We start from the raw sequence: 19,105 nt of genomic DNA, 5'->3' as shown, positions 1-19,105 counted from the left end.
CGGAGCGTATTTCAAATTTCCCTCCGAGTGACACCGAACACAACACTCATCATGGCTGCCCAGACTACAGCTGATTAGACGATGTATTTTCAGCTATAGTCTGTTTCACAGTCATTGTCTTAAATGTGTTCCCCACCTTCCTTCTGGCTATTGCCACGAAGAAAACACCTGCTAGCATGATGCAAAATTACTGAATTTCCCTATCCGTAAGATGTCCGTAGAATGATCGAATATGTAGACACACGGAGAGAAGCATATATCTACACCAACTGTTACTACTTAGTAACTAAGTGTTTGTCTTTCCTTGTTCTTTCAGTGCGACTGTGGAAAATGAACACACACACAAACGTGGTCTGTTATCGAGGGCACAGCTACCCAGTGTGGGACGTTGATGCCAGGTAGGTCCTTCTAGTTAGATTTTAAACATTTAGACGCTTTCCTTAGTGATAAAATATAATAGTAATATGGATAATAAACAAATTATTCACTAACGAGTCGTACTGATTTGATAAAAATTGTGTCAGCATACACAAGCTTGTATAGTAATCTCTATTTATATGTCTTCATGTGTTTTTCAGTTTGACCGGTGGTTACTTTGTGACTTGTTCTAGGTTTTATTGGACAGTAATCATTAAACGTCTTCATGTTTTTCAGTTTGACCGGTGGTTACTTTGTGACTTGTTCTAGGTTTTATTGGACAGTAATCATTAAACGTCTTCATGTGTTTTTTAGTTTGACCGGTGGTTACTTTATGACTTGTTCTATGTTTTATTGGACAGTAATCATTAAACGTCTTCATGTTTTTCAATTTGACCGGTAGTTACTTTGTGACTTGTTCTAGGTTTTATTGGACAGTAATCATTAATCGTCTTCATGTTTTTCAGTTTGACCGGTGGTTACTTTGCGACTTGTTCTAGGTTTTATTGGACAGAGTAATCATTAATCGTCTTTATGTTTTTCAGTTTGACCGGTGGTTACTTTGCGACTTGTTCTAGGTTTTATTGGACAGTAATCATTAAATGTCTTCATGTGTTTTTCAGTTTGACCGGTGGTTACTTTGCGACTTGTTCTAGTTTTATTGGACAGTAATCATTAATCGTCTTCATGTGTTTTTCAGTTTGACCGGTGGTTACTTTGCGACTTGCTCTAGTTTTATTGGACAGTAGTCATTAATCGTCTTCATGTGTTTTTCAGTTTGACCGGTGGTTACTTTGCGACTTGTTCTAGTTTTATTGGACAGTAATCATTAATCATCTTCATGTGTTTTTCAGTTTGACCGATGGTTACTTTGCGACTTGTTCTAGTTTTATTGGACAGTAATCATTAAATGTCTTCATGTGTTTTTCAGTTTGACCGGTGGTTACTTTGCGACTTGTTCTAGTTTTATTGGACAGTAATCATTAATCGTCTTCATGTGTTTTTCAGTTTGACTCGTCTTCATGTGTTTTTCAGTTTGACCGGTGGTTACTTTGCGACTTGTTCTAGTTTTATTGGACAGTAATCATTAATCGTCTTCATGTGTTTTTCAGTTTGACCGGTGGTTACTTTGCGACTTGTTCTAGTTTTATTGGACAGTAATCATTAAATGTGTTCATATGTTTTTCAGTTCTAGGTTTTATTTGATAATAACCGGTATATATCTTCATGTATTTTTTAGTTTGACCGGTGGCTACTTTGCGAGCTGTTCTCAGGACAGAACAGCCAAGATGTGGTGTACAGACAGGATTTACCCTTTACGATCGTTTGTCGGACACACATACGATGTTGATGTTAGTCGTTTTACATATGGTTTTCTGTATGCATGTAACAGCAAGGAGATAATTGATATAGTTGGTATTTTGATGTTATTTAAGGTTAGGATCTATATGGAACATCTTACTTTCTGGCCATTGGCCTTATTACTTTGTGAGTTCGGTAAAAGTTTTTGTTTAACAACACCACTAGACCACATTGATTTATGAATCATTGGCTATTGGATGTCAACCATTTGGTAATTCTGACATATAAGTATTTAGAGAGGAAACCCACTACATTTTTCCATTAATAGCATGAGATATTTTATATGTACATCGCATAGACAGGATAGCACATACCACAGCCTTTGATATACCAGTCGTGGAGCACTGGCTGCTTTGGTCGATAATCGAATCTCTTTTTGGTGGACACCTTATGGGATTGGGGTTTTTTCCTGTTCCAACCAGTGCGCCATAGCTGGTATATCAAAGGCTGTGGCATGTGCTATCCTGTCTGTGGGAAAGTACATATAAAAGATCCCTTACTGTTAATGGAACAATGTAGCAGGTTTACTCTGAAGACTATAAGTCAGAATTACCAAATGTTTGACATCAAATAGCCAATGATTAAAAAACCCCAAAACCTTTTAAAGTAACAGACCCTAGTTTTCAAACACTATGACATATTTTTCATTATTAAAGCCGTTTTTAATCATTAAAATTAGTACTTACATTTTATTATTTACAATATTCATTTACGTACACCTGAAGTTCTGGTCATCCAGATTTTTGTAATACCTCAAAATGCATTTTTCATAATTCTAACAACACACGTACGTCTGTGAAGTAATGATTATTGAGACAATCTCTAGTTATTTTTAGACGTTATTTCTCTGTTTAAACATCACAGACTTTAGCTTCTCTCTGTTATAACATTATCCAAATGTGTGTTGCAGGTTTGTAGACTAACTAAACTTAGTGTCCATTTTCACGGGTTGAAACTAGGGTCCACGCCTTTAACTGGTAGTACATGTTTGTTATCACTAAATATTTGTGTTTTTTGTTTCCAGTGTGTGAAATTCCACCCGAATGGTAACTACATTGCCACAGGTTCTGGTGACAAGACGGTCCGACTCTGGTCGACGCAGGAAGGGAAGTCAGTGAGGTTATTACAGGGTCACCGCGGGTCGGTACTGACAGTGGCGTTCTCACCCGACGGACAGCTGCTGGCTTCAGCAGGTACGCAGTTGTCTCCCTTTCTCACCTGTTCGATGTTACTATGGTAATAAAAGTCAGGTTATTACAATGTCGCTGTGAGTCTGTACTAGCTGGCATTGTCACATAAAGGATAGCTGCTGAACTCGGCAAGTATGCAGTTGTCTCCCTTTCTCACCTGTTCGATGTTACTATGGTAATAAAAGTCAGGTTATTACAATGTTGCTGTGAGTCTGTACTAGCTGACATTGTCACATAAAGGATAGCTGCTGAACTCGGCAAGTATGCACTTGTCTCTTTTTTCCTGTTAGGTTTTTCTAATATTAAAATAGATCAGTGAAGTCGGGTTTACTACAATATGACCACGATTCTGTACCAACTGGAATTCTTACTTAACGGACAGCTGACGAATTCAGCATGTATGCAGTTATCTCCCTTTTCTCTCGCTAGGAGAATTGATGACATGGGTGAGATGAGATTTAATTATTAGAGTTTTTGTCTCGTTTTGACAACAACATAATGTGAGATAAAGCTATTTATCATCCATTAAAGGTTTTTGTAGGAGATATCGCTGGCACTATAATTTGCTATATTTCCTGCAATATTCTTTTACGAGATATCGCTTCTTATAATCTTGGTTGATCAAAGTTTAATCATTAGACACTCGGAGAGTATCCTCTATGTAGGTGGACGGTATTTTGTTACGACACTGTGTATACATGTGTCAGTGCTAAACCTATCATTAGTGACGTCACGCCACTGTCGTTCTGCTAGTTAACGAGTCTACCACTGTCAAATATAGTGACATTCAACCCACATTACTGACATTGTTTACAATTATCGCAAATGAAAAGAATGATGATTTGGATGATAAAAAGATAAAAAACCTCATGTCTTGTGGTATCATAATTTATCAGTACCGGTCGAAATTCATACTTTATCAACTCATGGTGATAAATTATGATATCACAAGACATTCGGGGAGTATCCTCTATCACCTTTCCAGTGGCGGCAGCATCGACAGCTCTGCATTTAACTCCTGTATAAAGTTTCATGTTTAGGTTCATTTTTTACAAAGAATAAAACCTAGACTAATAAACCTTTTTTTCTTTTCTTTTTTGGCAGTTGAATGTTAATTGCAATGCATGTTGGGTTTTTTTAAAGAATTTTTAATTTAATTAAATTTAAGATTGTTCCTTTAATGAACAGATAAATTTTTGTTGTTGTTTTGTTTTATGTCAGGTGAAGACAGGAGAGTTCGAGTGTGGGACTTGTCATCAGGGAACATGATCAAGGAGTTACGAGGTCACACGGACACGATCTATGCGCTCAGTTTCAGCAGTGACAGTTCCGTGCTTGCGTCTGGGGGCCTTGACTCGTGTATCTGGCTGTGGGACGTTCGCAGAGGGGGCGCATCAAACACGGCCTCGTACGTTCAGTCGTATTGCAGTAATTTGATGGTCTGGGGCCTAATTCACTAAACTCTCACAACTTGGCGATCTCGCAGTGCAATGCTAAAAGACTTACTTACTTACTTAATCCTCTTCGTGTGCGGTCACATATAAGGCCGACACCAAAGAATGCCAATGTCTGTCTGTTGCAAGCTTCGTCACCTGGCCCCAACTCCACCCAAGAGCCTTCATCTCCCGCTCCACCGATCTTCTCCAGGTCTCCTTGGTTCTCCCCCTCATCTTCCCACCAGGGGTTAGCATATGACCACTCTTGGGATGGATGTCGGTGGCATTCTACAGACGTGTCTAATCCATTTCCATCTGCGGCATTTAACCTCGAGAGAGAGAGATGGGCTGCATGCCTGTCCTTTCTTGGAGATCCTTGTTGATGATGCTAAAAGATTTACAAAAATTTACAAAGAGGATGCTTTGTTGTCTAGCAGAGCCTAAGAGACCTTTGTGAATTAGGCCCCAGATCTGTTCTTTTTCATTTTAGGTTCAGTGCATATTCAGTTCTGTTCTTAAAGTTTGTTTTGGTTAACATTACCACTAGAGCACATTGATTTATTCATCATCAACTATTGGGTGTCGAACATTTTGTAGTTTTGAAAAATAGTCTTATAAGAGGAAAACCGCTACATTTTTCCATTAGCAGCAAGGGATCTTTATATGCACCATCCCACAGACAGGACAGCACATACCACGGCCCTTGATATACCAGTCGTGGTGCACTGGCTGGGCCCACCAACCAGTTCTGCTGTTTTTCAGTTTTGGTTCAGTAGTTCAGTTGGATTCCTTTTTCAGTTGTTTTTTATTTCTGTTCTCTTTCATTTTTCGTTTCATTTCAGCTCGATTTTATGCTTATATCCAATTAGAGATAAACTCTCAAACTTAACGACAGCCCGATCGGCAATTACCGTACCTGTTGTATCAATGGATGGAGTTTTATTGCTGGATAATTGAATTGTTTGTTTTGTGGAGGGAGTATTTATGGGATATTAAACAAGCTTCCATTTTGTATCATGTTTATGTCCCGAGTGAAATAATAATGTTCAGTTTTCATGAGCTTTAGTGACAACTGAAAATTATTTCACGAGGGACATAAACATGATATGAAATGTTAGCAAGTTTAATATCCTATTTATTACCCATAATCGATCTTAATTTATATCACTCAAGTGGTTTGCTTGACGATCCTGTATACGGTTGTAGTGCGCCAATCGATGATATCATCGTATGGTGTCGAAGTGATACGTCGCACTTGGCGTTCTAGTGGGACATATCACTTTGATATGTACCAAGATATTTTTAACCATGTGGGTAATAAAAACATTTACAATCACCAGGCTGTACAATTTTATATAATTAGTAGCTGTTTAACATTGATTAATTAACCAAAAAAAGACAAACAATTTTTATATAATTGCTTGTAAGACTAAGTTTTTTTTATTATTTTTGTTTTATCAGGAGTGATGGTTCGACTTCTCGTGAACTTCTTGGTGCCTACCCGACGAAGTCAGCCTCTGTTGTCCATCTTCAGTTCAGTAAACAAAACATCCTCAGAGCAACGGGTACCATTTCCTGACGAAAGTGGGATCGGCAATCTTGAAACAGTCAACCTTTGGTACCATTTTCCTGAGAAAATTGGGAAAAACAATCTTGAAGCAGTCAACCTTTGGTACCATTTTCCTGAGAAAATTGGGAAGAACAATCTTGAAGCAGTCAAACCTTGGTACCATTTCCTGACAAAAGTAGGAATGACTGTCTTGAAGCAAGTAAACCTTGGTACCATTCCTGACAAAAGTGAGATTGGCACACTTAAAGCAGTCGAACCTTTGGTACCATAACATTTATGACAAAAGTGGGATTGAAACAGTCAAATCTTGGTACCATTTCCTAACAAAAGTGGGACTTGCAGTTTTTGAAACAGTTTTCCTCTTGGTAAAAACATTTCAGTCAAAAGTGAAACCATTTCCTGACAAAGTCGAAACAGTCCACCTTTGGTTCCTTTTCCTGATAAGATCAGAGATCTTGAAAGAGTCAAATGTTGAATACCATTTCCTAACAAAAGTAGGACTGGAAGTCTTGAAATGGTCATCAACTGCACACACACCCTCCAACCCCAAACCCCTCACCCACCCCCACCCCTGCTTCCAGTGCTGCAGCAAATCTTCTCACTCGGGCAAAAACGATGGCGACATTTGGGCAAAATGGACTGACCTGAAAAAATTTCACCATGTATTTCCACCATTCTGTGGTGCTGACCTTTTACTTCTGGAAAATCATCTGTAGTTGTCGCATTCTCAGTTTCAATCAGTCTCCTCACCCGAAGTTCTTATGCCTCCACCGTATGTGAATATATGAGTAGGGCCCATATCAGTTCATTTTAAGTCTGTGTGTGTAAGTTGTGCTGAGGGGGTGTTTGGAGGGGGGATTGTGAATATGTCTCCTTGAAGCGACATACCCTAGTTTTTAAACGCTAATGCATATTTTTTACTATTAGAGCCGTTTTTGATAACTGAAATCATACTTTATTTAGATTTTCATCTTTAGATTATCAGTTTCCGTACATTCGAAGTGTTTTGGTCATCCTGGTGTTTTTAATATCACAAAATGCATTTCTCATATTTTTAAAAATGCATGTGCGTCTGAGAAGTAACAGTTATGGGGTCAAGTTTTAGTCTATTTTTAGGGGGTATTTCACCATTTCAAAGTCACAGACTCATGTTTCACTCAATTGTAACTTTATTCAAATGTGTTACAGGTTTGTAGATTAACTGAACTCAGTGTTAATTTTCACGGGTTGAAACTAGGGACATTCCTGAGTTTGCTGCATTGTAAGATGTTTCTGACTAATAAAAAAATTTTAACGATTAAACTTACATATTAAATATATTTTCTTGTTTAGAATATCAGTGTCTGTATATTCAATGTGTTTCTGGTCGTCTTCATAGTTGTAAGAAGCCCACACTGGATTTTGTCTTCAAATAATTTTGTATGTACGAAAAAATCTTTTTTAGGAAATAAAATGAAATTTAACCGAGTACAAATATTAGAACGATCAGAAAGACGTTTAAGATACAGCCACTAATATTTTATGCAGAAAAATATATTTGGTATGTAATTACAGTCGTCAAAAAGTCTCCGTTAGTCGATAACATCTTAAAAATTGCAGCTAACTCAGGAATGTCCCTTTAAGGGGAAAAGATTTGTTTACAAGACCACCATGCAAGTGGACCGAGCTAGATAGTCCGTCAGAAAATAATTTTTTTATTTTCTACTTTTTGTACCTTTTTATACCTTTAATACTCTTATCCTCTCTATATCGCTGTTTCATAGCAAATGTGAATAAATGTTGTTATTGAGATTTAGGAATTTATGTTTATGTCCATTATACTTGGAACAAAAGCAGCTTATGTCCCCCCTTCTCCCCTCTCCTTGAAGTAAATTTCGGAGCCCATGTTCCTATGGAAAAAGCCATTTTGTTAATGGGAATTTTTAAGGATGATTGAAAAAGGCTTTTTCTTAATGGAAACTTGTAGACCGATTGAAAATATCCTTTTGTTAATGAAACTTTATGAGTACATGCATGTTGAAACTAGATATTTTTTACTGGAAAATTGAAGCAAGAGGAAAAGAAAGAAAGAAGTGTTTTATTTAACGACGCACTCAACACATTTTATTTACGGTTATATGGCGTCAGACATATGGTTAAGAACCACACAGATTTTGAGAGGAAACCCGCTGTCGCCACTACATGGGCTACTCTTCCGATTAGCAGCAAGGGATCTTTTATTTGCACTTCCCACAGGCAGGATAGCACAAACCATGGCCTTTGTTGAACCAGATATGGATCACTGGTCGGTGCAAGTGGTTTACACCTACCCATTGAGCCTTGCGTAGCACTCACTCAGGGTTTGTAGTCTGTATCTGGATTAAAAATCCCATGCCTCGACTGGGATCCGAACCCAGTACCTACCAGCCTGTAGACCAATGGCCTGCCACGACGCCACCGAGGCCGGTGAAAGAGGAAAAGATTCATAAATGAAATTTGATGGCAGATTGAAACCAATGGAAATGTGCGATTGTGGAAAAGAAGTATTCTTTAAACAGTATTTGAATAACAATAACATTTGTTCTTCAGTCTTCTTCTTGTTTGGGGTGGGATGTAGCCCAGTGGTAAATCATTCGCCTGATGCGCGACCAGTCTTGGATCGATCCCCGTTGGTGGATGCATGGGCTATTTCTCATTCCATCCAGCGCACCACTATTTGTATATCAAAGGCATTGGTATGTACTATCCTGTCTGTGGGATAATGATCCCTTGCTACTAATTGCTACTAATGGAAAAATGTAGTGGGTTTTCTCACGGTAACACTATATATCAAAATGACCAAATGTTTGACATCCAATAGCGGATGATTAATAAATCAATGTGCTCTAGTGGTATCCGACCGCACATCAAGCGAGCGCTTTTGCCACTGGGCTACGTTCCGCCCCTCGTATATCAAAGGCTGTGGTATGTGCTATCCTATCGATGGGATAATGATCCCTTGCTACTAATGGAAAAATGTAGTGGGTTTTCTCTCTAAGACTATATATAATAAATTAATGAATCGATGTGCTCTAGTGGTGTCGTTCAACATAAGAAACCTTTAACTTTTCTTATTGTTCAAATAATTATTAAAGAATTAATTTCTTTTTGTATAAATATAAAACAAATTAAAATTCCTTTTCCCCCCTAAACTCTGAAAATAATTACGGCAATTGCTCCAAGAGAGGGGGCGGGAGTTAGCTCAGTCGGTTGAGTGCTCGCTTGAGATGCTTGCGCCGCAGGATCAAACCACCTCTGTGGATCCATTCAACTGACTGGGGTTTTTCTCGTTCCAACCAATGCACCACAACTGATCAAAGGCCGTGGTATGTGCTTTCTTGTGTGTGAGAAAGTGCATAAAAAAGATCCCTTGCTACTAATGGAAAAAAGTAGTGTTTTCTCTCTAAGACTATATCAAGATGATTAATAAATCAATGTGCTCTAATGGTGTCGTTAAACAAAACAAACATAACTTTTCTTATTGTTATAATAATTCTTAAAGAATTAATTTCTGTTTGTATGATAATAATAGGGTTTTTTTCACACACACACACACACACACACACACACACACACACACACCCGAAGCTCTGAGGCTTACGCAATGTCTGTATCTCCTATGAACTGATGTTTATGGCTAAAAAATAGTCCAGTACAGTGCACTATAGTAACTTGATACGGCTGACGGATGTGGCATTCTTCTCACGTACGTTCACCAATAGCAAATTACAGCGAACGTGGGCTGTGGTGGTTGTACCGCTGAATAATACAGAATTCATTAAAAAATTTTTTATCGAAACAAGGAATCATGTATTCTGTCACAGACATGCTATTTGTCACTCTTGGCATAAGCGTACTATAGTCTATACGGTGGTCAGGGAGGGTCAACTGTCCACCTCCCCTCCCCTGTGCTGGAACAAATCTTCGCATTAGAGCAAAAACGAAGACATGAAAACTTTTCACCATGTATTTGTATTAGTTGTAATTCATGTAAAAACGTGTAGTGATATCATCGTAGTGATGGAAGCAGCCAATCGTTTGTCTTTAAAATGTTATCATACGTCTGTGTGTTAACACTATATATTATCAAAAATAACGAATGATGTTCTTACTAACGGGTCTGTAAGAAGAAAAAAAAAAAACAGTGGAAAAAATTTAATGCAGTAAAACATCTCTTATTTTGAAGCATTTACATAATTGTATGTCCTTGTGACTGTATCAGTTCTATTTTATACGTACGATTTAATACATATCTACTAAAGCAGATAAATGTGTTGATTATTTGTTCTAAAGCAGTTTGCAGACATATCAATCTGTAAACATGATCTGCAACACTAAGCAGTGGCGTAGGCAGGATTTTTGTATGGGGGGGGGGGGGGGGGAGGTGTGTAGTGGGATATGACAGAAACCTTTTTAATGTTATTAATAAGCGAAAAGGTAAAAATTTCCCGGGATTGGGGGGGGGGGGGGGGGCTACGCCACTGACACTAAGACGCAAAATGCAGTTGTCCGTAAATCGTAACCGTATATGTAAATCGCAATACATAATAATAGCCAGCACTTTCTATGCAAATAGGTGGAGTAGATTCCATATATATGCGTCTCAGTACGCATGTGCGTTATTAATTACATACACTTCTACACATACGAATAACCGACAAATAGAGATGTGGTAGAGTTCTCACCTGGAGTGTAATGGGTCGCAGGTTCGATCGCCAGCAGTGCCAAGCAGTGTCCCATGTCTGGTATATCAAAGGATGTTCTGTGTATGCGTAATAGGATGTGATCTTGCTCAGTCGGTAGAGCGCTCGATTGAGGCTTGGGTCGTAGGATCGAACCACCTCAGTGGACCCATTCTTTGATTGAGCTCCCCACCACCCCGTTCCAACCAGTGCACCACGACTGGTATATCAAAAAACGTATATGCTGTCATTTCTGTGGGGAAAAAAGAAAGAAGTGTTTTATTTAACGACGCACTCAACACATTTTTATTTACGGTTATATGGCGTCAGACATATGGTTAAGGACCACACAGATTTTGAGAGGAAACCCGCTGTCGCCACTACATGGGCTACTCTTCCGATTGGCAGCAATTTGCACTTCCCACAGGCAGGATAGCACAAACCATGGCCTTTGTTGAACCAGTTATGGATCACTGGTCGGTGCAAGTGGTGTACACCTACCCATTGAGTCTTGCGGAGCACTCACTCAGGGTTTGGAGTCGGTATCTGGATTAAAAATCCCATGCCTCGACTGGGATCCGAACCCAGTACCTACCAGCCTGTAGACCGATGACCTGCCACGACGCCACCGAGGCCGGTATTCTGTGGGGAAGTGCATATAAAAGGCCCCGTGCTACATTAGAAACAATGTAGCGGGTTTCCTCTGATGACTACGAGTCAGAATTACCAAATGTAGCGGGTTTCCTCTGATGACTACGAGTCAGAATTACCAAATGTAGCGGGTTTCCTCTGATGACTACGAGTCAGAATTACCAAATGGTTGACATGCAATAGCCGATGATTACTCAATGTGCTCTAGTGGTGTCGTTAAACTTTATAAAAGGTTCCCTGTTGCTAATGTAGCCGGTTTCTTCTGAGACTATAAGTCGAAAATTACCAAATGTTTGACATCCATTAGCCGAGAGGGGCGAGACGTGGTAAAGCGCTCGCTTGATGCGCGGTCGGTTTGGGATCGATCCCCGTCACTGGGCCCATTGGGCCATTTCTCGCTCCAGCCAGTGCACCACGACTGGTACACCAAAGGCCGTGGTATGTGCTATCCTGACAATGGGATGGTGCATATAAAAGATCCCTTGATGCTAATCGAAAAGAGTAGCCCATGAAGTAGCCACAGCGGGTTTCCTCTCTCAATATCTGTGTGGTCCTTAACTATATGTCCGACGCCATATAACCGTAAATAAAATGTGTTGAGTGCATCGTTAAATAAAACATTTCCTTCCTTCCTGAACCAAATGTTGAAATAATTAAAGGCATATTGTCACAAACCACTCATCTATTAAATGGTCCAACCAAGTATTACCTGAGAAATATGTATTTGATTTGTCCCTAAACGTACTTTATTCAACCATCTACGTAACCATCATACCCCACCTATTGATGATATTACCTGAGAAATATGTATTTGATTTGTCCCTCAACGTACTTTATTCAGCCATCTACGTAACCATCATACCCCACCTATTGATGATATTTGGTAAACATAATTGAATTATGGCAATGGTCCATAATTCAAAAACTGAAATTATCGAGAGGGTTGGCATGGATTTCAATCCGTCATGGTTCAGTTAAGGTGATCCGATAGCTAGATTTGGTTTCCAAACATTAGTGTAATTTTCATTTATTATCCATTTTTAGAGAAATTAGATCCTTATATCGTGACAGTATGCCTTTAACAAACAGCTGTAGTTTAAAACAGAATCCGCAGGACGGGTTGGTGGGTCAAGCCTCCCCCAATCCGCCCCCCCCCCCATCTTGTGCTCAGAAAGCTGGACGTTTGTGTGTGTGTGTGTGTGATGAATTTTTGTTTTAATGCAAAAAGGGCACTTTATAAAAAGGGGCACTTCAAAACAAAATGAAGAAAAGGGAAACTAAACTCGCAGTAGTGGTGGTGTGATCCTCCGAGGGTGACGGGTCGCATGACAGATTATGTTTGGTGGAGGACACCAGGGCCGGATCCAGGAAATATTGGGGGGGGGGGGTGGTGGTGGTGGTGGAGAGAGCTAAGGAATAAAAGGGAACATGGACCAACTCGTGAAAAAGGGTAACACAATAAATTTTTCTTTTAGTGAGGCACTTAAATATATTAAGGGGGTCCACTAGACACCCCCCCCCCCCCCCCCCCCCTCCCACGGATCTGCCTCTGGGCCAATCGCAATATAAACCGTGTTGTCATGACTGGTAAGTTGACTGTGTCACGTTTTGCATTGCTTTTATTTTCATAGTGGCCGACCTAAGACGTGTTAGTAGGTAAAATAACGCCATTCTTTGTGCTGGGATATCCTCGTGTGGCCGTGTTATATTATATATAGTTTAACGACTGGGAACGCCTCTTTATATATACACAGTCAGTCCTCAGTCATTTGATACGGGTATAGCCGTACAAATAAATATGTATGCCTTTGGTGTCATTCAGAATGGGTGTTGCTGGCCATCGACTTTTTGAAATTTTGAAAGAAATGTTTTATTTAACGACGCACTCAACACATTTTATTTACGGTTATATGGCATCACACATATGGTTAAGGACCACACAGATTGAAAGAGGAAACCCGCTGTCGCCATTTCATGGGCTACTCTTTTTCGATTAGCAGGAAGGGATCTTTCATATGCACCATTCCACAGACATGGTAGTACATACCACGGCCTTTGATATATCAGTCGTGGTGCACTGGCTGGAACGAGCAATAGCCCAATGGGCCCACCGACGGGGATCAATCCCAGGCCGACAGCGCATCGAGCGAGCACTTTACCACTGGGCTACCTCCCGCCCCTCGACTTTTTGAAGCATTCAGAATACGAACGGGGGCGGGAAGTAGCCTTGTGGTAAAGCGCAGACCTGGTGCGCGATCGGTCTGGGATCGATCCTCGTCAGAGGGCTCATTGGGTTATTTCTCGTTCCAGACAGTTTACCACGACTGGTATATCAAAGGCCGTGGTATGTACTGTCCTGTATGTGGGATGGTGCATATAAGACATTCCTTGCTTCTAATGGAACAAATGTAGCAGGTTTCCTCTCTAAATTGGTGCGGGACGTAGCCCAGTGGTAAAGCGGTTGGTTTGGGATCCATCCTCGTCGGTGGGGCCAGTGGGTTATTTCTCGTTCCAGACAGTGTACCCCGACTGGTATGCCAACGGATGTGGTATGTGCTATCCTGCCTGTGGGATGATGCATATAAAATATCCCTTGCTACTAATTGAAAAATGTAGTCGGTTTCCTCTCTGAGACTATATGTCAGAATTACCAAATGTTTGACATCCAATACCAGAAGATTAATAAATTGGTGTGCTCTAGTGGTGTCGTTAAACAACTATATTGTTCAGAATACGTACGCAGTGTCAAAGCATGGAGATATCATTGTACGGCCAATTCAGACACGGCTTGTGCCGAGTTTGTAGCGCAGTGCCTCTAGTTTTAAAGTGTATTGTTGTTTAACGACACCACTAGAGCACGTTGATCAATTAATCATTGGATGTCAAACATTTGGTAATTCTGACAAGTTGTCTTCTGAGGAAACTCGTTACACTGATGCGGACTCGAACCCAGTACCTACCAGCCTTAAGTTCGATGGTTTAAAGTAAAGTTTGTTTTATTTAACGACGCCACTAGAGCACACTGATTTTTTTTATCTTATCATCGGCTATTGGACGTCAAACATATGGACATTCCGACACTGTTTTGTTTTAGAGGAAACCCGCTGTCGCCACATAGGCTACTCTTTTATGACAGGCAGCAAGGGATCTTTTATTTGCACTTCCCACAGGCAGGATAGCACAAACCATGGCCTTTGTTGAACCAGTTATGGATCACTGGTCGGTGCAAGTGGTTTACACCTACCCACTGAGCCTCGCGGAGCACTCACTCAGGGTTTGGAGTCGGTACTTGGAGTAAAAATCCCATGCCTCAACTGGGATCCGAACCCAGTACCTACCAGCCTGTAGACCGATGGCCAAACCACGACGCCACCGAGGCCGGTCTCGTGGTTTAACCACCACACAGCTACCGACGATGGATCCATTAAATATTTTAGAGGTGGGAGGGGTCGGGGGCGGAAGTGGGGACCATGGACAAAGGGCACATAGACCAGGGGACTTTAATGAAAATTGTAAATAAATTTTTCAAAAGAAAGGTCACTTTAATTTTTAGAGGGAGGAAGGACCCTCTGGTCCCCTACCTTGGATCCGCCCTTGGCCTCTCTAATTTAAGGCTGGTGCGTCCTGGGTTCGCATTCCGGTAGGTACTGACTCCAACCTGTTTTAGCGACTCCTTGGGAAAGTATAAAGTTTGTTTTGTTTAACGACACCACTAGAGCACATTTTGACATAGTTTTAGAGAGGAAACCCGCTAAAAAAATTCATTAGTAGCAAAGGATCTTTTATATGCACCATGCCACAGACAGAATAGCGCATACCACGGCCTTTGATATACCAGTCGTGATGCAGTGGCTGAAACTAGTCCGAGTCGAAATGTCCGTTCAGCTCTCGAAAAGCAGAGTAGCCTACTCGGGCTATGACTGGAACGAGAAAAAATTAATAACCCAATGGCCCCTCCGACAGGGATCGATCCTAGACCGACCGCGCATCAGGCGATCGCTTTGCCACTGGGCTACGTCCCGCCCCGGGCATGTGTAAGACTGTACGTCCACTACACCGACTTCTCTCTCACAAATTACAACTAACCACTAACCCCCAGTGCCCTGGGCATGCATCCCAGATATAGCTACATTGTAAGACATGTGTTCAGGACAGCGTGCTTGAACCTAATCACAAACGTCCATTTAAACTACAACGCATAAAATGTTTAGTCACAGCTGAGTGACTTCAAACAAAAACAAAACCCGTGGTTTAGCCGATAAACAACTCGTTACTTCCGACAAACCTCTCCCCTTTTTTCCCTTTCTTTCTTTCCTTTACATTTTTCCTGAACCGCCCTTTCCAGTTACCCTACAGCTAGCGTTGTGGTCGTTCAGACAATAGATCAACAATTCATTTTTTCACACTCCAGAGAAGATCGCTGCGTTTTGAATTCCTCCTGTACAGAAACCAAACCTGTCTGACAGAAAAAAAACCTTAACCGGCAGGACAGGTAAATCGCTGGAGGTGGTTGGGGTGTAACTAATTACAGGTGACGCTAGGTAGCACAAGCGTCGCGCGATTTTTACCTAGCTGTGTCGTTGCAGCCTATTGGCCTCTCTCTCGATAGAGAAACCTATATTACCAGTGTATTCTATTACTACGTCGACATACGTTGTCTGGAGCGAGTGAAAAAAAAAACACAGAAAGAAAAAGAGTTAGTGTTGTGTTACCTTGCCGGAATTACAAGTTCGGGATTTGAAATCTGAAGTTACAATCGTGTGTGGAGAGCTGTTTGTGACGGGACAAAACGAGGAAAAAAGCTTCATTTTTTAACAGTTTCTGTGACAGGTAAGGGTTTGTTTACTAATCTGGTCCGATGTGTAAATATCACATATTTTAACCAATATGTGGCCCGAAGTAAGATCGCTTAACGTCCACCTTGGAATTATCGTGTAGTGGTATACATTTTAAATTCTCTGTAGGTAACCTAGATAGGAAGGACTGACATGTTTTATTTAACGACGCACCCAACACATTTTATTTACGGTTATATGACATCGGACATATTATGGTTAAGGACAACACACTGAGCTCACTCTAGATTTTTTTTTTTTTTAATAGCCAACTTGGCTAAAAGTTCAATTTTGTTTTAGCTAAATTTGAAATGTTTTAGCCCGAATGATTGCAACTAATACTGAATACATTTATGTAAAGTGGATTTATAAAAGGGAAATGAAAGTTACAAATGTAATTTTCCAGGCTTGAAAAAAGAAGGAATTATTTGGGTGTATGACAGAAAGTCGGTGCAAGGAAAACTGGTTGAACGTTGTTTTTGGCACTCCTACTTTTCCCCACAACCCTTTTTGACTTTTAATTAGCAACTTACCGTTACATGCGACTTCCACCGTTACATACGGCGTATCCAGATTCACCGTTATCTAGTGTAATTAACAACTCAGTGATTCACCGTTATCTAGTGTAATTAACAACCCAGTGACTCACCGTTATCTAGTGTAATTAACAACTCAGTGACTCACCCGTTATCTAGTGTAATTAACAACTCAGTGACTCAAGACAACTGATAATGTTCCTCTATGCCGTTGTGGAATCGTCTAAGTGTAAAGAAAGTTGTGTTCTATGAAGTCAACACTAAACCAATTTCGCATATGTCTGCATTTTGTTATGTCCGATTTGGTTTTGAATGAATGAATGAATGTTTAACGACACCCCAACACAAAAATACACATCGGCTATTGGGTGTCACAAATGGTAAGTATATGAAAACATTATTTAAATATATTTATATAAAACCACAGTGTAAGGAGCTGTGGGGGGGGGGGGGGGGGGGGGGGAAGTATAATACAATATATAAAATCAAGTTAAGTATATCTTAAAATTTTGTATAGAAGTCAAAGTGTTGATTTGGTTTTGAAGGCCAGGAAATAAATTTAGGTGGTGCCTGTTAAATGATCTACGGGGTGTATCTATTAATTTGTTACTGTTCTCTTTTAATAATCATGTACCATGACATATAGTTACACGATACAGTGAAACCCCCTAAACCGAATATTCATGGGCCAACTTGAAAGAGAGAATACCTCTAACATGCCCCTATACCACTAAGGTTTCGGGCCAACTTGATCCCCAATTAAACAATAAAATCTGGTTTCCATGCATGGGTATTCAATTTATAGGGCTTAATTTGGATCATGGGCGTCGATCGGTGGACACGTCCCCCTCACTTTTCAGTGCCGGGGGACAATCTATATAAATGTCCCCCCACTTTTTCATTTAGCAAAAGCAACAACACCACCACCAACAACAACCGCAACAACAAAAAAAGAAGAAGCGACACACGACGTACTGTTTTTGGTCGGTTTTAAAACATAGACAACTATTTTGTTAAACTGTCAGACTTCAACGTTTTCATTTGCAATTTGGATTTATTTTCTTGAATTAAAAGTTTAACCACTAATGTGTAGCTTTATGATTTTCATTCACATTCCTTTATTACACACACACACACACACACACACACACACACACACACACACACACACACACACACACACACACACACATACAGAGAGAGAGAGAGAGAGAGACACACACACACATACATACACACATACATACACACAGACACACACACACACACGATGTACACACACACACACACAGACACAATGTGTACACACACACACACACACACATACAGACACAATGTGTACACACACACACACACACACACACAGAGAGAGAGAAACAGACACACACAGAAACAGACACACACACACACACACACACACACACACACACACACAGAGACACAATGTACATACACACACACACACAAACACACACACAGAAACATACACACACAGAAACACACACACACACACACACACACACACACACACACACACACACACACACACATACTTTTAAAGCCGGATTGACGCTCATGATTTGGATTGAACTAAGAACATTTGTTGTATACAGCTGTTCTATATTAAACATAGAAAAACAAGTTATAAAAGTATGAAATGTTTGACAATGTATTTGTACTGGACTGGACGCGTATTTACAGGCGTTTATAGAGCTATGAATATCGGTCATACGCGAGGGTCATCTGTACACACCTAGTGGTTCAATTCAAATCTTTTGTCATACATATGTAGTCACAGTTTAATTAAACACCATCATGTTAGTGAAAACATGATCTAACTGACTGCATCTACATCATTTTGTGACACCGTAGACCTAACATATTACATATTTTGACGGATATTGTTAACAAGCTATAGTCGTTTCCAGTCTCCATGAACATGGCTTTTTTGGTTGATTTTTTTTTTTTTTTTTTTTTTAAATAATTTTAGTTTGGTTTGACGTTAGTAAAATAAAATAAGTATTTGGGGTTTTGGAAATAATAATTTAAAAAACACCCAACTATTTTTTTTGTGTGCAATTTAGAAAACAATCAGCTCAGAAATAAATAACTTGTAGTAAATACAATAGTAAGAAAACGACATACCCTGATGGAAAAGAGTATAGATCAACATACTGATACCATATCAGTGACAGTAATATAATTTAGCTGCCCTGCATCCTGAAATAATACAATTCAATTTTAATTTGCTCAGCGAAAACATACCCTTTCATCGTATTTGCATTCTTTGACTAGTCGACCATTCCAAATTTAGTTACCTGGGCCCATATTTTTGAAGCTCTCTTAGTGCTACGAAATGATAAAACCATCGTAGGATGTGACGTCACTACAGTACACGCCATAGTGAC

General features: G+C 40.0%; 2 protein-coding genes and 1 long non-coding RNA gene across 3 annotated transcripts in view; 2 read left to right on the top strand and 1 right to left on the bottom strand.

Annotated features, from left to right (window-relative positions):
* Positions 1 to 6,319, top strand: part of LOC121376839 (TAF5-like RNA polymerase II p300/CBP-associated factor-associated factor 65 kDa subunit 5L) — a 21,775-nt gene extending 15,456 nt beyond the window's left edge. Inside the window, exons 10-14 of the mRNA XM_041504628.1 lie at positions 317 to 398; positions 1,658 to 1,769; positions 2,804 to 2,972; positions 4,191 to 4,377; positions 5,867 to 6,319. Coding sequence (XP_041360562.1) covers positions 317 to 398; positions 1,658 to 1,769; positions 2,804 to 2,972; positions 4,191 to 4,377; positions 5,867 to 5,984 — 668 coding nt within the window. The 3' untranslated portion in view covers positions 5,985 to 6,319. The remainder of the gene's footprint in view (positions 1 to 316; positions 399 to 1,657; positions 1,770 to 2,803; positions 2,973 to 4,190; positions 4,378 to 5,866) is intronic.
* LOC121376841 lies at positions 5,899 to 19,105 on the bottom strand. Its single transcript, XR_005958536.1, has 3 exons — positions 18,963 to 19,105; positions 10,679 to 10,928; positions 5,899 to 6,034 (listed from the first exon to the last, which is right to left on the bottom strand). It is a non-coding gene; the product is annotated as an uncharacterized LOC121376841 (long non-coding RNA).
* The window catches only part of LOC121376840 (CD82 antigen-like), a 38,110-nt gene continuing 34,743 nt past the window's right edge, over positions 15,739 to 19,105 (top strand). The window contains exon 1 of the mRNA XM_041504630.1: positions 15,739 to 16,156. The gene's annotated coding sequence lies outside the window, so the exon portion shown is untranslated. The remainder of the gene's footprint in view (positions 16,157 to 19,105) is intronic.

Source organism: Gigantopelta aegis, chromosome 7 (genome assembly GCF_016097555.1).
Source record: "Gigantopelta aegis isolate Gae_Host chromosome 7, Gae_host_genome, whole genome shotgun sequence".
Lineage (NCBI taxonomy): Eukaryota > Metazoa > Mollusca > Gastropoda > Neomphalida > Peltospiridae > Gigantopelta > Gigantopelta aegis.
This window is presented reverse-complemented; position numbering and strand designations above follow the sequence as displayed.